At 43.6% G+C, this 24,032-nt stretch overlaps 1 protein-coding gene across 3 annotated transcripts in view; it reads left to right on the top strand.

Annotated features, from left to right (window-relative positions):
- Positions 1–24,032, top strand: part of LOC308091468 (membrane-associated guanylate kinase, WW and PDZ domain-containing protein 2-like) — a 99,186-nt gene that overhangs the window by 65,302 nt on the left and 9,852 nt on the right. For 2 of the 3 annotated variants that reach the window (XM_080437092.1, XM_080437094.1), the window contains exons 7-16: positions 5,439–5,496; positions 6,342–6,463; positions 7,385–7,567; positions 12,181–12,704; positions 13,288–13,456; positions 18,890–18,921; positions 20,007–20,199; positions 20,787–20,878; positions 21,661–21,853; positions 22,403–22,648. In XM_080437092.1, the coding sequence (XP_080293218.1) occupies positions 5,439–5,496; positions 6,342–6,463; positions 7,385–7,567; positions 12,181–12,704; positions 13,288–13,456; positions 18,890–18,921; positions 20,007–20,199; positions 20,787–20,878; positions 21,661–21,853; positions 22,403–22,648 (1,812 nt within the window). The remainder of the gene's footprint in view (positions 1–5,438; positions 5,497–6,341; positions 6,464–7,384; positions 7,568–12,180; positions 12,705–13,287; positions 13,457–18,889; positions 18,922–20,006; positions 20,200–20,786; positions 20,879–21,660; positions 21,854–22,402; positions 22,649–24,032) is intronic. The other variant, XM_080437093.1, reaches the window with a different exon arrangement.

The following is a 24,032-nucleotide window of genomic DNA, read 5'->3' as shown; positions in this document are numbered from 1 at the left end:
TGTTTGGTCATTTCAAACAAGATTGCAAACTTTATTTTTATATTTTTTTATGAATGCAAGAACAATGGCTTCTATAGAGCACCGAAGTCTGACGTAATTTACGCATCCTACCTGGGTCGCGTCTTTTTTCCCCCCATTCTGAATACCCATAGACGAGTTTAATATTGCGTCAAATAAGCGCCAAACTCTTATGTTTGCGGTTTGACTCTTATGGATATGAAGCATCAACTGACGGTGAGAAAACGCTAATGTTACTTCCGCCGAATTAGTTACATTTTCGCCAGAAACAGACTGTATTAAATATGAGTGACTGACTATCATAAACGATACAGAGCCACCTCCCTGGCAATATCTGCGAGACAGTTTGTTTATTTTTTAACCACAATTCTTATATGAGACGATTCTAAGATGACCCAATGTTATTCTCCATAGAGAAATTACTTCCGCGACCCAGGAGATGAACGAGTGACGTCAGGACTTTACTGTAGCATAGCATGCTAACTTTCCAGGAAGATAAATGCTTTAGTTTCTGTTAGCTTGGAATCCCCATTTATGATGTCGCTCACTGGTTTCTGAACTGTCCATAGCCAACCAATGAGACGCAGTGTTTGGGAACCACTGGGTTAATGTCATACAGAGGTTGAGCCACTCTGAATGTTACCTCTGAGTTACATCACTGCTATTTCACTGTGGTCTGGACCAGAACTACTCTTCTGGCGCACATCACATACACACACACACACACACACACACACACACACACACACACACACACACACACACACACACACACACACACACACACACACACACACACACACACACACACACACACACACACACACACACACACACAGACACTCTCTCTCTTTCTGTCTCTCTTTTGTCTCACACTCTCTTTATCTCCGTCTCCCATTCCGTCTTAATCTTTCTCTCTGTCCATCACTGTCTGGCTCTCTCTCATCACAATTCTCTCCAGAGAAACCTCTCTTTAGAGGTTTGAATTAAAAAAAGGCTTGTAATGCAATATTTATTCAGCAACTCACATTCGCGTCTGTTTACAGGCACATGGAAACTTGGAAGACTGCCTGCTATTGAACCAACCTGCTTGCATTTCTACCACTCGCATTTTCCACAATAAAAGGGCTGTTATGGTGGAGGATATAGCTTACAGATACAGATGTTTGTCTAGGTGTGCATTGTAAACACAATACAGCAATATTAGAATTCTCGTCTTAGATAAGCTAGCGGGTTCAGTGATCTGGATCATTGGAGGTTTGAAATGCTCTTTTTGTGCATTGATAGAATTTCATTCCAGCAGACAAGACATGGCTTGTGTCAGTTAAAAAAAAATCGGGTTCAGGTAGTGCTGGGAGATGTTCTGTACAAAATCAAATATCACAATCTTTTGGTCCAAATACCTCGATATCAATTATTCTGATGATAATACTGTATTGTGACTATATCTAGATTGTCTATTTTCGCAATTTTGATACATTTTTGAACATGTTTGATAGTATAAAAGATGGCAATGCATCAGAATCATAACGCTTACTGTATGTCATATCACAATATTACAATACGACGATATCTAGTCTCATATCACTATCGATATAATATCAATATATTGCCCTAGCCCTAGTTCGAGGGTCGGTTGCGTTCATCTTGTCTCTGCCCGTCTGCATATTGGTCAGAGAATCTGTGTGTGTGAGGGGGAGTGATGAGTCATCTGATGCAGTCAGAGGGAATCAAAATGAGACGTAATGTCAAGAGACAGGAGTGCAGATGCACGTGAACAAGTAACAGGAAACAACCTCGAGCTTCAAGCTGTACAGCCACAGTAGAGACACACATTGGAACAAATGCTGCACACATTCGTGGAAGCTACATGTATATATATGCACGCACAGAGCGCGCATGTACGCACATGCACACATGCACGAAAACAATGTTAATTTGTCACCATTGCTGTGGCTTAGGTGTGCATGCTGTGTGTGTGAGGTGTTAATTGATTTAGTGTCACAGCGGATGAGGCTGTCACTCATTCAGACGCGCAGCGGAGTGAATCACGACCCTAAACCTCTCGTTTCACTCATCTACGCTGAGAAGAAACACGACAATGCCAAAACGCACGACACATGCACACAAAAAGCACACAAGCATGTACATATGTGGGAATACATACACACACACATGAATTCTCACACTGTCTCTATTTCAGAGGCAGCAAATAGAGACAAGACGGAGCTCTCAGCTCAGGAGAGAGGAAAAAAGAGACTTCCACTGGTGGTTTCCATGGAAACTGTCTCCTTTTCACTTCAGGGGGAGGGCAAGCGACGGAGGCTGGCGACTGGACGAAGGAGCCAGACGTTTAAGGTGGTTCGCAGGCAGAGTGAGAGGGGGTGGGGGGGGGGGTTTAAGGCAGTTGGCAGCGTCTGACTTGAAGCACTACTTTCTGTGCTTGTTCGACAGAAAGGGTCGCTCAAGGTAACGGGAGTGCCTCGTGTGGCGTTTTTAGAGAGTTTGTGGAACCGATCCAACGTGATTGCAGTAGTTAACCCTTTCCCCCTCCCTTATAGCGGCAGATCAGACCGCTCGCCAACTGGCGTGCATCGACACATATACACACACGCATATACCCAAGGACGTTCACGTTGGGGAGGTGGAGGGAGAGACAACACTAATCCAAAGTCTTAAATGTATTAGACATAGAGGACGGTGTTAGGTGTCGCACAGTTAGGTCGTCATTGAAAGTATATATTTGCCACCGGCTGGGTTAAAAAAATTAAATTAAATGGGGTCACGGATATCTCAAGGTCTTGGTGCTGTGATATGGTTGAGGGGTTTTGTCAGCGACTGTACAGAGTAAAATCTTCAGTGTTAAGCTAATAAAGTATGCGGAGCCGGCGGAGCATTACACCTGCATACAGCAACAAGCTCCGCCCCTCCAGCTGACCTTTCAATCAAATTACATTCAACGTCACCTTTCCATCAGCCGCCGCACTGTTCACCCAGCTGCTCGCCCACGTAAATCATTACCCTTGCTCTGAACCCCTGTCCTCCTTGCCCAACCTTCTCGTTGAGGCTGGTGAGTGTTTGTGTGTCTCTGTATAACACTGCACCAGTTGTTCTCAAACATGTTCATGTCAAAGACCCTCAAATTGATACTTATTAGGCTGTGGACCCCCATTTGGAAATATTTTGATTTGTTCGATTTTTGAGTACAGAATTGACTATAACTGACTATACTGTAGGTGGGGAGGTGTAGAGTGAAATCTATGGTCTGAATAATCATTCTCTCATTGGGCTAACTTCTAGCTGGTGAATTAATAATGACATTAAACTGTTCCTCATTTTGCTGGGGACCCCTTAGAACCCCCTCAAGGACCCCTGGGGGTCCTCGGACCCCCCTTTGAGAACCACTGCACTACACAGTCAAATCCTGAGTGTTAATTTTACTCTTGAGAGTGTACAAATGGAACCAAATGGACTAAGCATCCATTTGGTTCCATTTGTACACTCACGGATAAATTAACCCTAAGGATTTTACTGTGTACAGAAAGTGGTGAATGGTGCATTTGGTAAAGTGTTCTTCCCAACTAATGCTTGACCCCGGATACTGCTCTGTCATCTCTCAAACCATTTGGCCATAATGTGATAACATTGTGCGTGCTTGTTTTATCCTGAATAAAATGTACCTCCATTGATACGTAATAGCGTAGTGGGTGCTTTCAAACAGGTGTGTGTGTGTGTGTGTGTGTGTGTGTGTGTGTGTGTGTGTGTGTGTGTGTGTGTGTGTGTGTGTGTGTGTGTGTGTGTGTGTGTGTGTGTGTGTGTGTGTGTGTGTGTGTGTGTGTGTGTGTGTGTGTGTGTGTGTGTGTGTGTGTGTGTGTGTGTGTGTGTGTGTGTGTGTGTGGGGGTCGGTCTTTCAGGATCACTTGACAATGAATTATAATCAGTTGATGTATTTAACATAATGTTTGAGTAGGTGGTGAATAGCTGTTAATGTGTGTGAGTTTGAGTGCTTTTTATGCGGTAGTAAGTCTTACAGAGTGAGGGTAAGCCTCTTTGCAGTGACCTAACTCGATGTCCATATGATTTAGTGATGACAAATAAGAAGATAAATGCTTAAAACAAAGTCAACATATCCTCAATTTAAGGTTTAAGGACAAAGCTTATTATTAGTATTCTGTAGTCTGTGTGTCTGTCTGCGTGCATTGTGTCAAGGCAAACTCTTGCACTCTTGCCCTTTCTCTGTATGTTTGTGCATGTGTATGTCTGTGAAGTCTACTGTATGTTCGTGTGTGTGTGTGTGTGTGTGTGTGTGTGTGTGTGTGTGTGTGTGTGTGTGTGTGTGTGTGTGTGTGTGTGTGTGTGTGTGTGTGTGTGTGTGTGTGTGTGTGTGTGTGTGTGTGTGTGTGTGTGTGTGTGTGTGTGTGTGTGTGTGTGTGTGTGTGTGTGTGTGTGTGTGTTTGTGTGTGTGTGTGTGCGTGTGTGAGCGTATGGGATATAGAACATGAGAATATTAGCAGTGCCTTGACCCAATTCCTCCTCCCATGGAGGGAGGAGGACATAACTCAGAAAAAGGGTAGATGAACAAAGGATGGAGCAGAGAACGAGAGGAGGGAGAAGGGGAGAGACAAGAAGTTTAACGCAACAGCTGCAGTGGCCATCCAAGGAGAAAAGGAGAGGGTGGGGAGGTTAGAGAGAGAAGGAAATATTAAATCGTAAGAGAGGGGTAATATACTTCATTGTATGGTACAGAAGCAGTGCATTACAGCAGTGGCTCCCCAACTTTATAGCTCGAGACCGGGACCCAAACTAGTAAAAAATAGCCGATCTACAAGCTCACATAACGTATTCATGGAGAAAATGTCCTTATTTTTGTCTTTGTCAAGGTTTCATATTTTTGGGGTGCATTTTCTGGGTGCATAAGAAATCGTATCTTCCTTTTTCTTATCTATGCTAGTTTTACTGTGATTAAATGGCATGTTTTGTGATTTTTATTACACAATACGTGTTCTGATCTTTTTGAATCTTAACGCTGACAAATACCGCATTACGCATGTTACAATAAAAAAATAAACAGAAATTGGAGAAAAAAAAATCTAAATAAGTTAAAAACTGTTTAAATTGCAAAACAATTATAACCTTGCTCTGTGTGTGTGTGTGTGTGTGCGTGTGCGCGTGCTTAAACCCTGCACGTGTGAGCGAGTGCTTGTGTGTGTGTACTGTCTAGGCCAAGGTTTTGTATCATGGTGTTGAAGCCGCCACAGTAGTATCGAAGTGTCATCTGTCGCTAAAAGAGCATTCTGGGAGCGTCTGGCAGTGGGCTCAGCAGATAACATGTTGTTTCCCCTCAACAGCTCCATTTAATGGCTACGATGTGTCCTCTGCTCTCCACATGAATTAATTTCATTTTCTCTCCCTCCTCTCAGAGCTGCCCTATGGCTGGGAGAAGATCGATGACCCTATATACGGCAGCTATTATGTAGAGTAAGTCTGGCTGACTCAACCGCACCACAGTGTAGCGAAACAGAGAAAAAACACTGTTATTTACAGGGCTTGAGATTGAATTAGGATTGAAACGATTAATTGAATTAATTATGGGTTGCATAATCAAATAGTTCTGTGGGATCGATTACATTTTAGAACAAGTGATTATCATGTAAAAATGTGGGGGTGATTTAATGCGGGTTTAAAAGCTCCCAACGCGTCGCATCGTGGCGTGTTGTGAGCTTGTAGATCTGCTATTTTCACTATTTCTTTTTTTATGATTGTTTATTCATCGTAATCGAGGCAAAAGTTTGAAATAATTGTCATATTGATCTTGAAGTCAAGATCATGTAAAAATGTTTTATTTACAGAATTAGAGTTCACCAAAATGTGAATGCGTGTCTTTGTTCCATATTATATATGTTTTTACTGCGGGTTGAATATATTAAGCAATTCTAAGTTTGGGTTCAGATTAGTAATGAGCATTTACCAATATTTTGTACTTTATACCTTATTTTACCATTAATTTAAACAATAACCCACACTTTATGAAAATAATCATTAGTTACAGCCCTATTGCAATGAATAATTGAATCCACCTCAACATTAAGAATGAAATACTTGTGAACGCTCATGCTAAAACAATTCTTAATTGCTGCACTTTACAAATACGATGCATTGCAAAGCTTTGAGCAAATTAACCATCTTAAAGGTTACTCGGTTGAATAACCACTTTCAAACTGTTGTCCCTATCTTGGGCCTGTCATTATAGGCAAACTTCTTCAAAAATATCGTAGAATTTTAAGTATAAAATAGGGTTTATTTGTGTGCTTTGTTCTCTTAAGCCACATCAACAGAAGGACCCAGTTTGAGAACCCAGTCCTGGAGGCAAAGAGACGACTGGAACAGCAACAGCAGATCCAGAGCCAGGGCCTGTCAGCCCTTCCATTGCCTACTATATACAGAGGTACCATCCTTAATCCTTACATCCACACACACACACATACACATACACATACACATACACATACACATACACATACACATACACATACACATACACATACACATGCACGCTCTCTCACTCGCTCACTCACTCTCTCTCTCTCTCACACACACACACACACACACACACACACACACACACACATACACATACACATACACATACACATACACATACACATACACATACACATACACATACACATGCACGCTCTCTCACTCGCTCACTCACTCTCTCTCTCTCACACGCACGCACGCACGCACGCACGCACGCACGCACGCACGCAGTCCTGCAAATACACACACACACACACGCGTGCACACACACACACACACACACACACACACACACACACACACACACACACACACACACACACACACACACGTACACTAGAACACATTCTAGAATAGTATACAATATTTAAATAACTGACTCAAGGCACGTGGTTTTGAAACTGTACAGCTTTTTCAATGTTATGGGTTCTTACTGTAGGTCAGATACTGGACAAAATGTCAATCTTCATTATATTTGACACAATATTGACATGATACGCTTTATATACATTATACAATAGCTTCTTTCTTTTAATCAATAAGAAAAGAGGACTAAATAATTTAAACATTTGTTGCAATGTATTCTTGGGAGTTGCTGTCATTCCATCATAATGAGAACCTTTTATTATTTGTATTCCTTTTTTTGGCAAGTAACCCTGTCCAGAGAACAGCTGTTTGTTTAGTGATGGCAGGCACACACTGCTATAAAATGCACAATACTGTGTGTATACTCTGACACAAACCAGATTTGGAGAGCATCGCCCTAGCATCAAAAAGGCAATTTTTCTGATACTGTTCACTCTTTTTCATTGCTGCACATCTCCAGAGAAGCCCTTGTTCACGAGAGACCCCACTCAGCTGAAGGGAAGCTTCCTGTCCACGGCCTTGCAGAAGAGCAACATGGGCTTTGGTTTCACCATCATTGGAGGGGATGAGCCGGACGAGTTCCTCCAAGTCAAGAGCGTCATACCAGAGGGACCCGCCGCACAGGATGGAAAGATGGACACAGGTACACAAACGCATGTGTCACCCTGTGTGAAATCATAGCTGTTGTTTGTGCCTCTGCTGTGCGTTGGCATAGGGAATTGAGGGTTTTGGAAAGAGACTGATTTGTGGCGTTTTAATCCCTACTTCAGCCTTGTGTCTCATCCAAGAGATATTTTTCAAGCCGTTGAAGCCCTGTCCACTCACTTGCCAGAAGTCACTCTTGATAAGACCATCAGCTGAAGGCCAAACATTTACGTGGCCAGAGAATACATATCAAAGAGAGCAATATTGTTCATCAGAAAAGAAAAATGCAGGGGTGCCTGGCAGTTAGTGCACACACCATGTTCCTAGTGAGCATGAGGACGCTAGCCTGGCATTGGCCAGACTGATCACGTGACTTGGGTTCACAAAACTTCCCCATGATATCAGTCTGGACTTCGGCCAATAGGAGATGAGTATAGTTGGCAGAGTTGACCTTGACAAACTCCTTCAGCCAATAAGCGTAATTACCTTGACAAACTCCTTCAGCCAATAAGCGTAACAAAACATCTGACGCCATCATGGTGCGCTTTCCAAATCCTGTTCGGGAGAACAGCGAAAACTTATTTTCCGCCGAGAAACTACCTCTCCCTCATGTCACGCATGTCTCTCCTCTCTTCCCTTGATTTCCTGTCTCTCTACACTAACTTAACTGAAGTAAAGCAAATAATGCCAACAATGAATCTTTTGAAAAATCCTCAAAGCTGAGACTACAGTATAATGATACCTCTGCTAAGTGTGTCTGATTTGCACTTAGTTACGTGCTGAAAATAGCAGCTATTTTTGGTGTGTATTCATTCATGCTGCGACCCGTGTAAAAAACAATCTGTGATGGTATTGTTTGGGTCCAGCCACAGAGAGTTATTGGTAGCCTGCACCCAGCAGGCTGTGGCTGGCACGTGGCTGAGAGGAGGGGTCTGTGCCGCGCTGTGATGCTGCTGGCCTCATGCCTGGACCCTGTTGGTTGCCTAAACTGAGCATTTTAGCTGGAGCCGGGAATATCTGTCTCGCTCGCTCACCATCCCTCCCTCGCTCGCTCCCTCCGTCCTGCTCTCCTCCCTTAGTTCATCTGGAATCTCTCCCTCTCGCTGACTTTCCCTTTCATCTCTGTTCTCTGCCCTCGTGTGTTTTCAACTGCCATCTTTTCCAACCTCTCTAGTTCTCTCTCTTTTTCTCCTCTCTTCATCCTTCCATCCCAGACTGTCAGCCTCTTCCTTTTTCTCTGCCCTGATTTCTCACTCGCCGCCGCTTAATGCGCCCCGCTCTCTGACATTGCCAGAACCCGTCCACTCCACACAAACACACCCGGTGTGCTCATAGACGCACACTCACACATGCACTGTGTACTCACGCTGTGTACAGGCACATGCAGGCTCTACCCAGCTCAGATTAGCTGGCCTATTTCAGCTGTGTGGCATTGCTCTTAAGGATTGTGTTTGTGTTGTGTGTGTGTGTGTGTGTGTGTGTGTGTGTGTGTGTGTGTGTGTGTGTGTGTGTGTGTGTGTGTGTGTGAGTGTGTGAGTGTGTGTGAGTGTGTGAGTGTGTGAGTGTGTGAGTGTGTGTGTGTGTGTGTGTGTGTGTGTGCGTGTCTGTTAGACAGAGAGTGCCTCCAGCAGTGTGAAATACAGGGTTTTAGGTGGTTGCATTTGTCATGGGGCTGGGACTTTAACTACAGAATCCGGGCACGGCTACTTCTGTGAACACACACGACCTCAAGCACTGCCGCACACACACCGTTTTGTATTTTCATTCACTGAGCATCATCAGGCAAGGCGGAGCAGATGTATGCGACTCACAGCGTCAGATGCATGCATGAGAGAAGTCTGTGGGAAATGCATCCATGTGTCTCTCTCTCCAAGACTTCCACGTTGGCACAGCATCATAAGACATATCTGTGCATGCCAGTCTGCTCCAGATGGCTCACATATCCTCAGAGACTCACGAGGCACTGCCCGCGCTCTGACCCTTCACTCTGTCTGTCTGTCAATCTCTCTCCATCTCTCTCTCTCTCTCTGTCTCTCTCTCTCTCTGTCTCTCTCTCGCTGTATGTTTGTTTCACTCTCTCTTACTCTACTTCTCCCTGGCTCTCTCTTTTTTTCTCTAAAGCTCTCTTATCTAATTTCTTGTCTCCCTCTGTCTTTTCTAACGGCAAACAGTAACTGCATTGGTCAGCCCCACACTACTAAAACGCACATTTCAACAACATCACTAAGCACTAATCACATTACCCCCCTTAACCACTTAAACACCATATATACCTCATTGACCGGTAATAGCCAATCTACAACACGATGCATTGTGATCTTGTTGATCAGCTATTTTAGGTGAATGTTCACCTATTTCCGCGGAATGTTGTTCACCTATTATGGCATGCCCAGAATAGGGATGCTAGGGTTCACGTGGTTACAGCGCCTGCATATGAGTACACAAGCACTCGCATAGGGATTGGAACGAGTATTTTGGAACGAGTATTTTTAAATTTATTTCTAGCATCCCTATTTCACATCATCACAGCGATGTAAATATTCAACATGGCAGCAGGAAAAGTCACTATTATTCAACAAAAGCATTTTTGTTGTTGTTTATCTGCACTGTAAAATGGCATTTACGATAAAGCGTTGTCAGGAAATATAGCTTAGACAGTCAATTTTACAAAAGGGGACCTGGAAATTGTTTATTGCTCATGTTTGTCATAGTCACACTGTTGGTAAAACCACAACAGAATATACAGGAAGACAGGAGACTGTGATCAATCTCTCTGATCATAGTCTCACACAAGCGGAAAAGACGGCAAAGGAGAGTCCTTTACTGAGTAAAGGACTCTCCTTTGCACCAACCAAAACTGTTGATCTTTTTACTCTCAAGGTAGATGAGTTAAAATTCCTTATAATACTTCACTTAAAACATTTCTTCTCCAGACCTAATATTTTAATAAATAGCAATACTGCTTGTACTAATGTTGATTCTTATTATGCTATTAGAGAATGTACACCTTTCAAAAATAAGTCATCGTTTTTACCTCATGACTCATGAGGCATTGAAACGTTAGTACTGGTATCTAGTACCTTATTAAAAAAACGCTATTTAATGGTCCGTGATGCCCTAGTAGTGCTTCATTCCTATTGTCTGCTGATGTGTCCTGCTCCTGAGACGCAATGGTTTGATGTGCGGTGGAACTCCTTCCCTTCTAGAATATATACTGTAGGAGCTGAGATGTCCTTTGACACTGGGGACTAGTTACAATGACAGACTCCAAAATAACTCTATGGAAACTCCTGAATATTGTTAACAAGCTTTTAAAATATCAAATCAAGATTGAGCAACTGCATGGACAATTTAATTAGTTGGACTGTATTATAGGTGAGGGTTGGACCATAGATATATGATTTGCATATCAATGACATTACTCTAGTTGTCAAACAGCTGTATGCAAGTTCTCTGCTGCCCCTAGTGTCTATTCTTCAGATGACTTCCTGATGCTTTGTGTCAATCAAACCCCAAAAAGGGTGACAGTAAGTGCCAACATGAAAGTGGAAACCACTGTAGGTGTAGAGTGTCTGCAGTGCTGTTGAGATGATATTATAGTCCCATGTGGCACTTCAGAGGGACATTGTGCTTCTTCTGTGTCATTGCGACAAGCTCTGTTGCCCCTGAGAGTTGACAGTTATGGCAACAGAAGGTGACAAGAGGTATTTTTCTCGGCACAGCATGTCGACCACTGAGGCCATGATCATGTACTGTTTGACAGTGCGTTTGTCTGTGTGTGTCTGTGTGTTTGACATCCTGTAAGCCACATTTTGGGACAGATGTTGGGCATCCAGAAACCAGTCGATCGGGGACACATGATGTGTCACACATCATTTCATTTGGAACAAAAATGTTTCCCCAATTTGATTTCACTGCAGTTTCATATGGTTGATATTAGGGTAAGAGAGTAGGGAATTAATGTAAATCAATGCAATGTCCCCAAATGTTTGCAAAACCAATATGTGTGTGCGTGAGTACAAGTGATCCTTGTGTTCTTGTACACAGGGAGCTCTCGGCATGGTTTCTCATGTTGACATAAGGTGACCACTTAAACTCTACTTAATTGACTGGGGTCCTCCAGGTGTACTTTTTTCGTTTTGTTAGTTTTGGGGGCTTTTCTGCCTTTATTGGATAGTACAGTTCAGAATGACAGGAAACATGGAGAGAGAGACGGGGAGTGACACGCAGCAAAGGTCGTTGGGCTCGGGAATAGAACCTGCGACTTGCTGTCAGGCTGCACTAGAGCCACGTGCCTTAACCACTAGGACACCGCCCCCCCCCCCCCTCAGGTGTACTTGGCCCCCTCCCTTTTCCCTCTACACTGAATCTCTTGGCTGAAAATAGCCGATCTACAAGCATACAAAGCAACGCAACACGTTATGAGCTTGTAAATCGGCTATTCTCGTAGTTGTTGTTGTTCACTTATTATGACATGCCCAGAATAGGGACACTAGGGTTCACGTGGGTAATACACAGTGAGGCTTACAGACTGGACCCCTCAGCTGATGTTCTGACTCACAGACTCCGTCCTCGCTGAAGCCCCTCTGGTCACCTCTCCCCTCCCTATAGGTGATGTCATCGTCTACATCAACGACATCTGCGTCCTTGGCACCACTCACGCCGACGTGGTCAAACTGTTCCAGTCGGTGCCCATCGGTCAGAGCGTCACCCTGGTGCTCTGCCGAGGTTACCCTCTGCCCTTTGACCCAGAGGACCCCAATGCAGCAGCCCAGTCCCTGACCCCCATCGGCATGGAACATCGCCCCCTGGTGGTGAACGGCCGCGGCAGCTATGATCCCTACCTGGAGTATCTGTCCTTGAGCTCCCAACTGCCCCCCCAGGGCCTGGTCCCACCCGGAGCCCCTCACCCCGGCGACACGCATCTAGACGGGTCCTCGCTGCCCCCCACCACTCCCGGCTCGGCGCCGGCGCTCACTCCGCACGACGACAACGTGTCCATGGCCTCTTCAGGGGCCGCGGGCGTAGCCGGGGCAGCGCAGGGGGCAGAGCTGTTGACAGTTACCATGGTGAAAGGGGCGGAAGGATTTGGGTTCACGATTGCCGACAGTCCTACTGGACAGCGGGTCAAACAGGTAACCTGTGGTCTTCTGTTTTACAGTATGTGTGTTGAACGCAAATTGGAAAATACGAAAGGATATCCAATTGAACTTTACACAAACATCTGAGCAGTATGATTAGCCACTTAAGCCCCATATACTTCGTTGTACAACAAACTGTTTATTTAAGATAATAAAAAAAAGGTTAGCATTTTTTAAATGACATCTTTCACCTAAAATGACATGGCGAACATAGGGATGCCAGCGTTAGCATTTTATGCTCTCTGAATACATCATCATCATCATCATCATCATAACCGTTATTTCAGCTCGAAGTACAGTTGAGGGGCAGGCCCTCATTTTCAATGTAGCCGAGATACAGAACATAATAATCAACAGGAATATACATTTATATACATCAATATTAAATATATGAATTAGAGGACAGAGAAAACTAAAAAACAATACAAAAGAACCCGATGCTTGCGTGGATTCCATAACGCACGATGACAAGTCCCGAAAATGTGGGAATGTCTGTAGTGAGTAAAGATGTACTACTGACTAGTCTGTGAGGCAGGGCAGAGTTGTGAGACTGTGGCTGTGCTGTACTTGGGTCCAGGTGCTTGAGCCAGGCTCCCAGGGAGCTGCAGGGCTGGTAGAGGGAGACCTGATCCTGGAGGTCAACCAGCAGGCAGTGGCCGGAGCTGGACACGGACGTGTGGTGGAGCTGCTCAAAGAGTGTCCAGTGGGGGCTGAGGCTACGCTCCTCATACAAAGAGGAGGCACAGGTCAGTTTGTTTGTTTGCTTCGTCATCTGTGTGTTCTTGTTCTTACAGTACATGTCTGCCTGTCTGGTTCTATTTTTTGGTCTATTTTTTAAAAAAGAAATCTTACATAACGCACCCCGGGCATGTCTGTGTGACCCTCTGTTTCTCTCTTTTTCTTTGTCTGCCATGTGCCGTAAAATCTCTTGCTGGTCAGAGATACCATAACTAGAACTGAATAACACTGGTCTTTCGATAAAAAAGTGTGCTTTTTTTATGGATAAAAGCAAGCTTTGGTGCAAGTTACTGAACATATACTGGATAGTCTGATTTTAATGGAATACAATTACAAATTCACACTCAGTTGAGTGTGTGGTCTTAAAGTGGTAAATGAGTCCTCTGTTTCTCATATGTTACTCTGCCAACCTGTGTCACCATCAGCGCAATGCGTTTTACCTGCCTCCATTCCATTTTCAACGTAAAATATTTGAAAGATCTTCAGTGAAATCTTGTAGTCAAGCTATCATATTGAGATAATTTAGTCCTGGTATTGTTTCAGCTATGATGACTTACTTGAATACTATCATTGCAATTCACATTTTAAAAAGAAGCAGCTATCCAGTCCTTTTTCTTCGTATTTTCTGCATTTCTCCCTCCTCCCAACTCTAAAGAATATAATGAATCCACATGCCTTTACCCTGAGGGAGTACATAAAAGTGGAGCTGCTTTTGGAGAGAGGGAGTGGAGAGAATTTAATGGTGGAGAAGTTTGAAACGCAGGATGAGATTTCTTGAAAGATCATCAGGGCAACTTGGAGTGAGGCCAGTTTCCCTCTCCTCCTAATTCCCTGCTAGATTGGCCGCCTACACAGAAATGCATAGAAATTGCTCACTTTATTTGTTCAACATCTGTCAAAATTTGCCTCAACCACTTAGGCCCTAATCGTACGACAAATAGCAAACATAGCCAATCTACAAGCTTGTAAAGCTTGTAAATCTGCTATTTTTGAAAAATTAAAATTCATTTTTGAAAAATTAAAATTCTTTGAAAAATTAAAATTCATTTTTGAAAAATTAAAATTCATTTTTGAAATAATACATATTTTTGAAAAAAATAATACATATTTTTGAAAAAAATAATACATATTTTTGAAAAAAATAATACATATTTTTGAAAAAAATAATACATATTTTTGAAAAAAATAATACATATTTCTGAAAAAAATAATACATATTTTTGAAAAAGTGTATTTCTTTTATTCGAAATGTTTCAAAATTAACTAAAACATTAACGCCAGAGTTATTGTGGTTAATGATGACCTAGGGCAGGCTTTACTGTGGCCCATCTCACCCGGGTTGTACTATGCATACACTCCTGGGTTTCTCCTTTGACAGAAATGCGTCCAACAGAAATGCAGTACATGCATTTGTGTGTTGAGGCCGTATACTTAAGCTGAATTAGTAGCACATGTATAATTGGACAATGTACCTGTATGTTTTTTGTCGGGTCATTGTATTATATCATGGAGTCCCATGCGTTATTCCTCTTGACTGAACAATGCAAGTGCCATTTTTAGTGTTCATAGGCATTAGGATATAGGTGTCAGAGGTATTAAATAGAGTATATCAAGAATTCCTACAGCAAAAAAAAAAGATTCAACAGCCTATATTGCTCTTAATGCAGACATACTGGAGATACTATGACAAAATGTTGACAGAATTACGTATATTGATTGTGAATCTGGTATCTTGCCGGGTGAGATCATTTCATCACGTTTGGCAGTTAGATCAAGACAAATTGAATCAGTGATGTCAAGCACATGGCTCAGATATTCAGCAGTCCAAAAATATTGGCCAAGTCTGTGTGCTACAGTAGGTGCGTGTGTCATAATTGCAAGGATGCACACCACGCGTGCATCTCAGAATGTGTATGCAGGCCAGTGTTCGATTTGCTGGTGGGGAAGGGGGGAAAATCCATACAGTTTTTGACATCCAACCCCCTCTGGTCATTCATCTTAAGCGTCAGTGGGGATTTGTTTTATCCCTGCTTCTGGTCAAACTGAATTAAATACATGTATTTGGAAATGTAGTCTGATATGTTTAAATCACAATTTGACAATTTAATACAAATAATTATGTTAACCACATTGACCCTGGTATCCCTATTTTGAAGAAGATTTCAAAATCTTCTTCAAAATTATTTAATTCAAAAATAGTAAAAATAACATCTACAAACTCACAACGCGTCGCAGCTATTTTTTTTATTGTGTAGATTGGCTACTTTCGTTATTTGTCATACGAAGAAGTGTATAGGGCATGATTAATAACTTGTCCCCCCCCCCTGTTTTTTTTTCTTTTACAAATCAACCCCTGTGTGTATGTGTAATTCTTAGCATTCATGACTGCCTGCTGTTGCACTGATCAGCCTAGCGGCTCACATCCATCACACACAGAGCTGGTGCACTGCATGCCACCTGGTGGTTAACATTTACCACAGCATATTCTCATTTTTCACTGTCATAAATACCAACAATTGTCTTTACAGCGAGGATACAGCGATTCAATACTCAAATGAAATTGCCTCATGCATATTTGTGCACAAACAAACCCATATGCATAGGCGCACACACACACACACACACACACACACACACACACACACACACACACACACACACACACACACACACACACACACACACACACACACACACACACACACACACACACACACACACACACACACACACACACAGCTTGCACCTCCCCTCCCCCAAACTGAGAGATGCTCCCACCCCCACCTTTCCCCTCCGAACCAGCCTCCTCCCTTTCTGTCAAACCTTTCAAAGCAAAGGCTCCAGACTGACTATCAGCTTGACACACAGAGAGCCCCCCCGCCGCTCTCTCTCTCTCTCTGAAACGCCAGGCTAGGTCTTATATAAAAAGACTCAGACATTTGGTGTCAGGACCGGCTCTACATCTTGTGTCGACTGGCACTGATTTGTATCCAACACCTGTGTGTTTGTCTTTGTTCAGACACATGATTTCAGACGCTTGTTACACATCCGAGCAAATCTTTGCTTTTTGTAACAGAGATGTGTCAGACTTCTGTAGCGTGTGTGTGTGTGTGTGTGTGTGTGTGTGTGTGTGTGTGTGTGTGTGTGTGTGTGTGTGTGTGTGTGTGTGTGTGTGTGTGTGTGTGTGTGTGTGTGTGTGTGTGTGTGTGTGTGTGTGTGTGTGTGTGTGTGTGTGTGTGTGTGTGTGAGAGCGTGTGAGCGTGCGTGTGTGTGTGTGCCTTTGTCTCTTTGTCAGACGAACTGCTCTAGTGTGGGCACTCTGCCAGAGTTCCACTGAGCTGTAGTCGTGTTCACAGCTCCGTCCCCTGACATTCCATTTGAAGTCGAGCCAACCGCTGACGATAGACTGCCCACCGCACCAATGAGAATGTAGATTGTGCTGGTGAGGAAAGGGTGACGGGCTCCACAAGCCAATCGGGGTGATCTGAAGGCCATCCAGGGACTCAGCGGGCTAGTCTGTGAGGCAGGCCTGCCAGACTCCCTGTTCACTGGCTCACAAGCAACGGAGAGTGGGGCCTCACTAGCAGTCATTCATTTGTAATTCATCAGCATGCATGGGAGCGCCCCACACATCCGGCACATATGCTTGGCAATTGTATTAGCATTTAAATTAAGCTTAAAACGTGTCTGTAAGGATGATGCTCCTCTTTAAGACGAGTGGACAATTGCCCTGTAACTCATATTCCTTTTCTCCAGTGGGTCATTAAGGAAAGTTTCCGGAGAATGGGTTATTAGAATTCCTTAAAGACTTCCTCCCTAAGGCCCCTATTCCCTGCAGAAAGTTATTAGACCCGGCCTCCTGCCCACGCTGGTGTGGTGAATCGTTTCAGCACCATGGACAGCTCTCTAGAAGCCTCCATTCATGTCTAAAGGATTCTCTTCAGCACCATGGACAAGGCTGATGTGTGTTCACACATTGCCCCAGGAAGGCCAGCACAATATACTAGACCTGGAGAGAAAACATCTCGCTTTGCTGCTTGCTTTCTCTCTCCTTCTCTCTTGCTTTCTCTCACACACAACAAATGTCTTTAAGCATGTGACCTTCCCCAGTACTCGGATAAACCTTTGCATAATTATGACACACTCTCAGATAATAATAGAATAAGGAGTTACAAACATGTGATGCAGTGACTGGATTAGGGAAAGATAATATGAACTGAAAAAGAAGAAATGCTTTTAAAGTTTTATGTTATTGCATTTGTTTTAACTACAACCATATAACTACCTCATAATGTTGTCACACCAGATTGGTAATGCACGATAATGTACATATTTTGGCATGGACTTATGGATGTGATAATACATGATGATATCCAATTGTTGTCACATTATGTATATTATTATTATGAATTGTTCAAACTTAAATTGTGTCACTAACAAACAATTTAATTGCTGTCCAGTTTTCATTCCATCTTTATCGCCATTTTTCTTTTTTATTTCTATTCTTTCTCTCTGCTTGTGATAGAATGTTGGGGTGTTTTGTTGTTTGTTCTTGCTGTAGTCTTTATCTGTTAGACCTTAACAGCAAAGCTGATTAAGAAAATGAATAATAAACACATCTCATTCACTGTTCTCAGGCATTTGTGAAGAATCCCTATAAGAAGAATAAATGGTTATGATTCTCTCTGGGCTGCTTTACATGTAGTAACATCTGTTAATGCATTCATTGGTTTTCGCATGCATGTGCATGTTTGTGTTTGTGTATGTGCATCCACATGCATGGGTGTGCAAATACAGGTCGGATATTTAAAAAGCAATTGCTTACACACGCGCGCGTGCGCACACGCACACACACACACACACACACACACACACACACACACACACACACACACACACACACACACACATTTAAATGTATGTATTTGGGTCTCAGCAGCATCAGTGTCTGTCTTTGATTTGTCGGAGTCACAGGGGGTCTGTGTTAGTGAGGTTGTTTGTTGTTCTCGATGTGTAGAGGCGACGCTACTCTGGCTTCCTACACCCAGCCCACATGAAGTATGAGTTATAGGGGTGGGGGTGGGGGAACTGTCTCCGCCTGCAGCTAATGATGTAATTATACTGAAAACAAATGCAATGACCAAACTCGTTTAAGGGGGTAGGGGGGGTGTTACACAAACACAACAAAACAGGAAGGAATACAAAGTGGGTAAATCGTTGATGCTGCCACAGATTCTGCGAAAGGAGGTTTCGGCAGACTGGTGTCACATGCATGTGAGCTGCGGGTTCTGTAATAATTCATCTGCCTTGTGCGGATGGTTCTCTGTGTTATTGTCTTTTATGAGGGGGACATTCTGTGAAATTTCATAAGGCGTTGCATAACACACAGCAGCCTTCTCTGAGACTGCTCCGCTAATTGTGCTTCATCTCTTTGTCTTCAGGCCACGTCTCTCCATGGAAGACCTCCAAACAGGTATAGTTATTAAGCCGTGCTCCTGTGTGTGTCTGCCTGCCTCTTTTGGTGTGTTTGTGGTTGTGTTTATCGTGTTTGTCTGTTGAAGCAGAGGGAGAACATCGTTTCATGTGAAATGTGTGTTTGTCACCAGGGCTTACTTGCCTTGGAGCTGTTTGACTTTCACTTCATTGCAAAATATACCAGCGTTACTCTACCTGCTTATGAGTTAGATCACACCACCACAGCTACAGAACCATACGCCTTTTACATACAAACACACACATATCTGTTCATCCTTAATATTCACAATCTACCTTTTTAGACACAATATTCAGACAGGGTGACTCTCTAGAACATCATAGTAAAATATTGATTCGTTTTTACGGCGTGGCTCTGCAGGAGGCTAGCCATCCACAGTGTAAGCGGGTCAGTTTGTGTGTGTGTCTGTATTTGTCTGAAGCTAATATCCCTAAATAAACTGCTGGACCGATCACTGCCAACTTTCTTGTGTATGTTGCCTGCAGGCTAACTTAGTGCTTCCATGCATTTTTGTAGGTGTTTTTACTTTTATTTTATAATGGAAGTCAATGGGGCTCATATGTGTGTCCGGAGCTAATCTCGTACACCGCTGGACCAAATGAACACCAAATGTTGTATGCACGCTGCTAGTAGGCCACAGCACCTCAACTAATTTAATTTCACTATAAGTTTTGAAATATCGTACTTGTATAATTTCATTATGGAAATTAATGTGTCCCTGATTGGGCTGAACTTGATATGTCATTGACGACTAAAGTCACAGGATGTCTGCATGCATGAGGTCTGAGATCATCATCGTATTTGACTTTGGGAAAACTGAGCAATTTTTGTGCATTGCATCATTTAATAACTGAATCATTATGGGGCAAGGCAAGTTTATTTGTATAAAACATTTCAACAAGGCACTTCTATGTGCTTTACATAGAACATTAAGCAACAGGACATTTGACTTCAGTAAAAGTTTAAAAATGAAATCACATATCACATATAGTCCATGTATAAATCTCACATAACGTTTCTCCTGTCTCTGTCTTCCTCCGCCGTTTCTGCTGGTATCCTGGTAGTTCCCAGACCAGTGGGATCCTCATGGCAGTCCCCAGACCAGCCTGTCCGCCCCGGTCCTGCCCCCCGGTACACCTTTCCCCAACCAGCCACAGCATCGTACCTCTGTCCCGGACTCCACTGAGGGCTTCGACCTGAACAAGCCTGACCCCTATGACCTCTACGAGAAGTCTAGGGCCATCTATGAGAGCCGACGTGAGTGCAGAGCATCTCCCACCATCTTGCTCTCTTACACTACTTAATCCTGAGCATCAGTTTAATCCATTAAGACCTTAGGCCCATTCTACAATTATTTTGTTTTCCCGAAAAACGTATGTTGCTGTATCAGTGATTCTCAAAACTTTTCATGTCAAGGACCCCCAAATTGTATTTGACCCCCATCTCAAAATATTTTGTTCCAGGGACCTGGAAGCAAAGATTTGGGTTAAAAATGTTCGCTTAATATATATATTCAAGGATCTACAAGCGCGGCACGAAGTATATACGATATACACATGAGCTTGTATATCTGCTATTTTTGAATAGCCAAAGTATAAAATAATGGTTAAAGTGGTTCAAATGGAAAATGAGACAGATGCTTTCCCGGTGTTAATGGGTTAACTGTGACAGTGTAAAAATGGAACCTCATGGAGTTAAATTATCGCTCAGGATTTTGCTGTGTAGTTTACCTGGAAACGGGGTGTCTAGTCACTGTGAAAAGCACGCATTGGAGTGAATTGTTCAACTGAAGTAAAGAGTTGAATTTTATTGTCTTGTGTGTGTGCGTGCGTGCCGTGCGTCAGGTCCGGAGTACCAGGAGGTGGAGGTGCATCTGTTGAGGGAGAAGACGGGGTTTGGCTTCCGCATCCTGGGGGGAGACGAGGCCGTGCAGGCTGTGAGTCCGGACGCCCGTGACAAGGCTCGTATGGGACGGGCTGGAGCACACATTTATAGCTTAAGATCACACACACTAACCTCATAATATTACACACACACGCACACGCACACACACACACACACACACACACGCACACGCACACACACACACACACACACACACACACACGCACACACGCACACGCACACACACACACACACACACACACGCACACGCACGCACACGCACACACACCACATTGCTCATCTGCAGCACCCTCACATTCTCACCCTGTCCTGAGCCACTTGCAGAACTTCCCATACTGATGATTAAATGCCTTGCCTAACTTGTCACAGGTTTTAACCACATGAACCCTAGCGTCCCTATTCTGGTGCGAATAGTTGGTGAAAATAGCTGATCTACAAGCTCACAACGCGTCACAGGCAGCGCAACACATAAGCTTGTAGATTTGGCTATTTTCGGTGAAGATATGTAGTGTTGAGGGGAAAAAGGAGGGGGCCTCGTGTAGACCCCTGAGGGACTCTGGTCAACGAGGTATATACTGTGGGGTTTAAGTGATTAAACGTATTCAAATGGTTAATGAATCTGGCAGCAGAGTTAAGGACCACATCGCTGGCAGCAGAGTATTTAGGAAGGTCAGACGAGCTGCAAAAGTTAGCGCGATTAACACTGCAAATGTCATGACTGAAAGGTTACATAAGAGGTAGGAGATGATCATTATTATCATAACACGAGCCAATGCTTCATGTATGCTGCTAATATTGATCGTCTTCTAACAGATTGTGATTGGCGCCATAATTGAGAACACCCCTGCTGAGCGTGACGGCAGACTTAGACCTGGAGATGAGCTCATCTCGGTGGATAAGATGGTGGTTGCTGGGAAACCGCACAGATACGTGATAGACCTGATGCACGCGGCCGCTCGCAATGGGCAAGTCAGTCTGACAGTGAGGAGGAGAGTGCTACTGCCTGGTGAGAGAACTGTTTAGTTTTTATACACTTTTTTAACACTTTACCAAGAGTGTAAAACAAGTCATCAAACCGCTGTTATAAATGTTCTCTATATACAAGATTATTTGGGAAAATACTGGCAGACCCTATGCATGAGTGGTACTGCATATCTTTCTCATCTATGAATCTGTGCAATAACAGGCCCCTATTGTACATTTGTCATATATGTAGTATTGCAGTAGCAGCACCATTTCATATTTAATTTCAATTGTCTTCTCAAATAATGTTGAACTGAAAAGCATAAGTAAGTCACATTTGAAATGACCGGTTACCATGAAAATCCTTGAAAAGATGGTAGGCTAATTGAATGCTGAAAGTTAATTTTTGCCCCTACAGTGGCAGTCATGGACGGTTACACTTCGCCAACGAACATTTGAATAAACTTTTAATTAGATAGGCTTTGTGACTTTGAGTAACACATTACTTTGAGTAATGTGTACACTTTTTACTGTAGCAGAGCAATTACCCGTGTGGCTTTTCCCCCCTCTCCTTTGGTTCTGCCTCCTCCAGGTGAGCCATGTCCAGTGAATGGCCGAAGCCCAGGCTCAGTGTCCACTCAGCACAGCTCCCCTCGCAGTGACGCAGCCTCTGCCTCCGGTCCTGCCCCAGCGTCCGCCGCTGCCCCCGGCGCTGCCTTGGCTCCGGAGGGCTCGGCCCTGCAGACCAGCGATGTGGTCATTAACCGCAAGGAGAACGAGGGCTTCGGCTTTGTAATCATCAGCTCCCTCAACAGACCAGAGAACGCCACCATCATCAGTGAGTCGCAGAAGTCACTGACAATTGTGACTGTTGTGGAATTGTTGCAGAATAATGATTCACAAACCACGATTTAACCACTTAAACCCCAGCATCCTTGTGGGGAAGGCTTTCCCCACAATGAGGATGGGGAAAGTGAAAATACACTAGTATAGAGCCCTGAGGGACTCCGGTCAACCATATGAGGTTTAAGTGGTTAATGCTGTGTTCACATTTACGGCGACAATAGCTACAAAACAACCAATGCGTTGTCAGCTACATTGCTGCCAAGTAGCCATTGAAGTGTTCCTCAGGCCACTGTGTAAATGAAAAGGATAGGGTTAAATACCACAGGGAACTAGTTAACGGCAATATTTTGTGTTTTTTTTTGCCTTTTATAGAACAGCGCAGGAATTGTGGGGAGAGAAGGGAAGTGGAAATGGTGGAACAAAAGCATATGATATATGATTGATGCTTCACTGTCATTGGAGTGCCGAAAAAAGTTGAAGCCAGCTCAACTTTGTCACGCAGTGACAAGTGTTGGCCGTCAGTTTGTAGCTTCATGTGGTGGCTTCCACTGAAAATGACTTGTTTTGGAGACGGATGTGTTTCAACACTGTGGAGTCCATAGAACATTTTGGACTATGCATTTGTATAAATAATAGAATGTAATCATGCAGTATAACCAAAGCATTCAAATAGTCTTGCCCAAGTTTAAATCATCTTGGCACCCTCTGGAGGTTTCCTTAGACACCTGCTTACACCTGGAGGTATGCATACCCCAAAACTGGGTCTAGAAGAGCTGTCTTATACATTTGTGCACTGCAGAATGAAGTGGCTCATACTAAACTGTTTCTTCTCTGGCCATTATATCTAGAAGTTATGTATTTTTGCAGTCCTTTCTGTCAATAGTAATGTGTGTAGTTTTCTCTCTTTGCTTCCAGGTATTTAAAAAACTAGGCCGGCGCCCAAAGGGCGGCCTACATACCGTAGACGCCATGCAAGTTGGGAACGATGCAGGTCGGGAATACATGGCCACCCGTTTATGCAATACTCCTTTACCTGAAGTCGTACATGTTATCTAACATGTTGCAGTCTCTGGTTTATCTCATAATTTGTCATACGCCGCCACTTATATTGGCGAAGTGGTACAAATGTGATTGGGTTAGCCAATCAGGGAAGCCGGTGCCCACATAACAAACACATTGGCTCAGCGGCACAGACGAGACGCGAAGCTCGGCCAATCAGGAAAACCGACGGGTCAGGTTGGCCAATCAGTGAATCCAGTGCCCACACCCGTCCCAAACTTTGGCCAATCAGGGAAGCTGGTGCCCACTCCCCTCCCAAACACATGGAGTTTCGGTGCATCCTCCCCAACCCTCGGACAGACAGATACAGATATTTA

Source organism: Gymnoscopelus braueri (genome assembly GCF_963280865.1).
Source record: "Gymnoscopelus braueri genome assembly, chromosome: 9".
Lineage (NCBI taxonomy): Eukaryota > Metazoa > Chordata > Actinopteri > Myctophiformes > Myctophidae > Gymnoscopelus > Gymnoscopelus braueri.
This window is presented reverse-complemented; position numbering and strand designations above follow the sequence as displayed.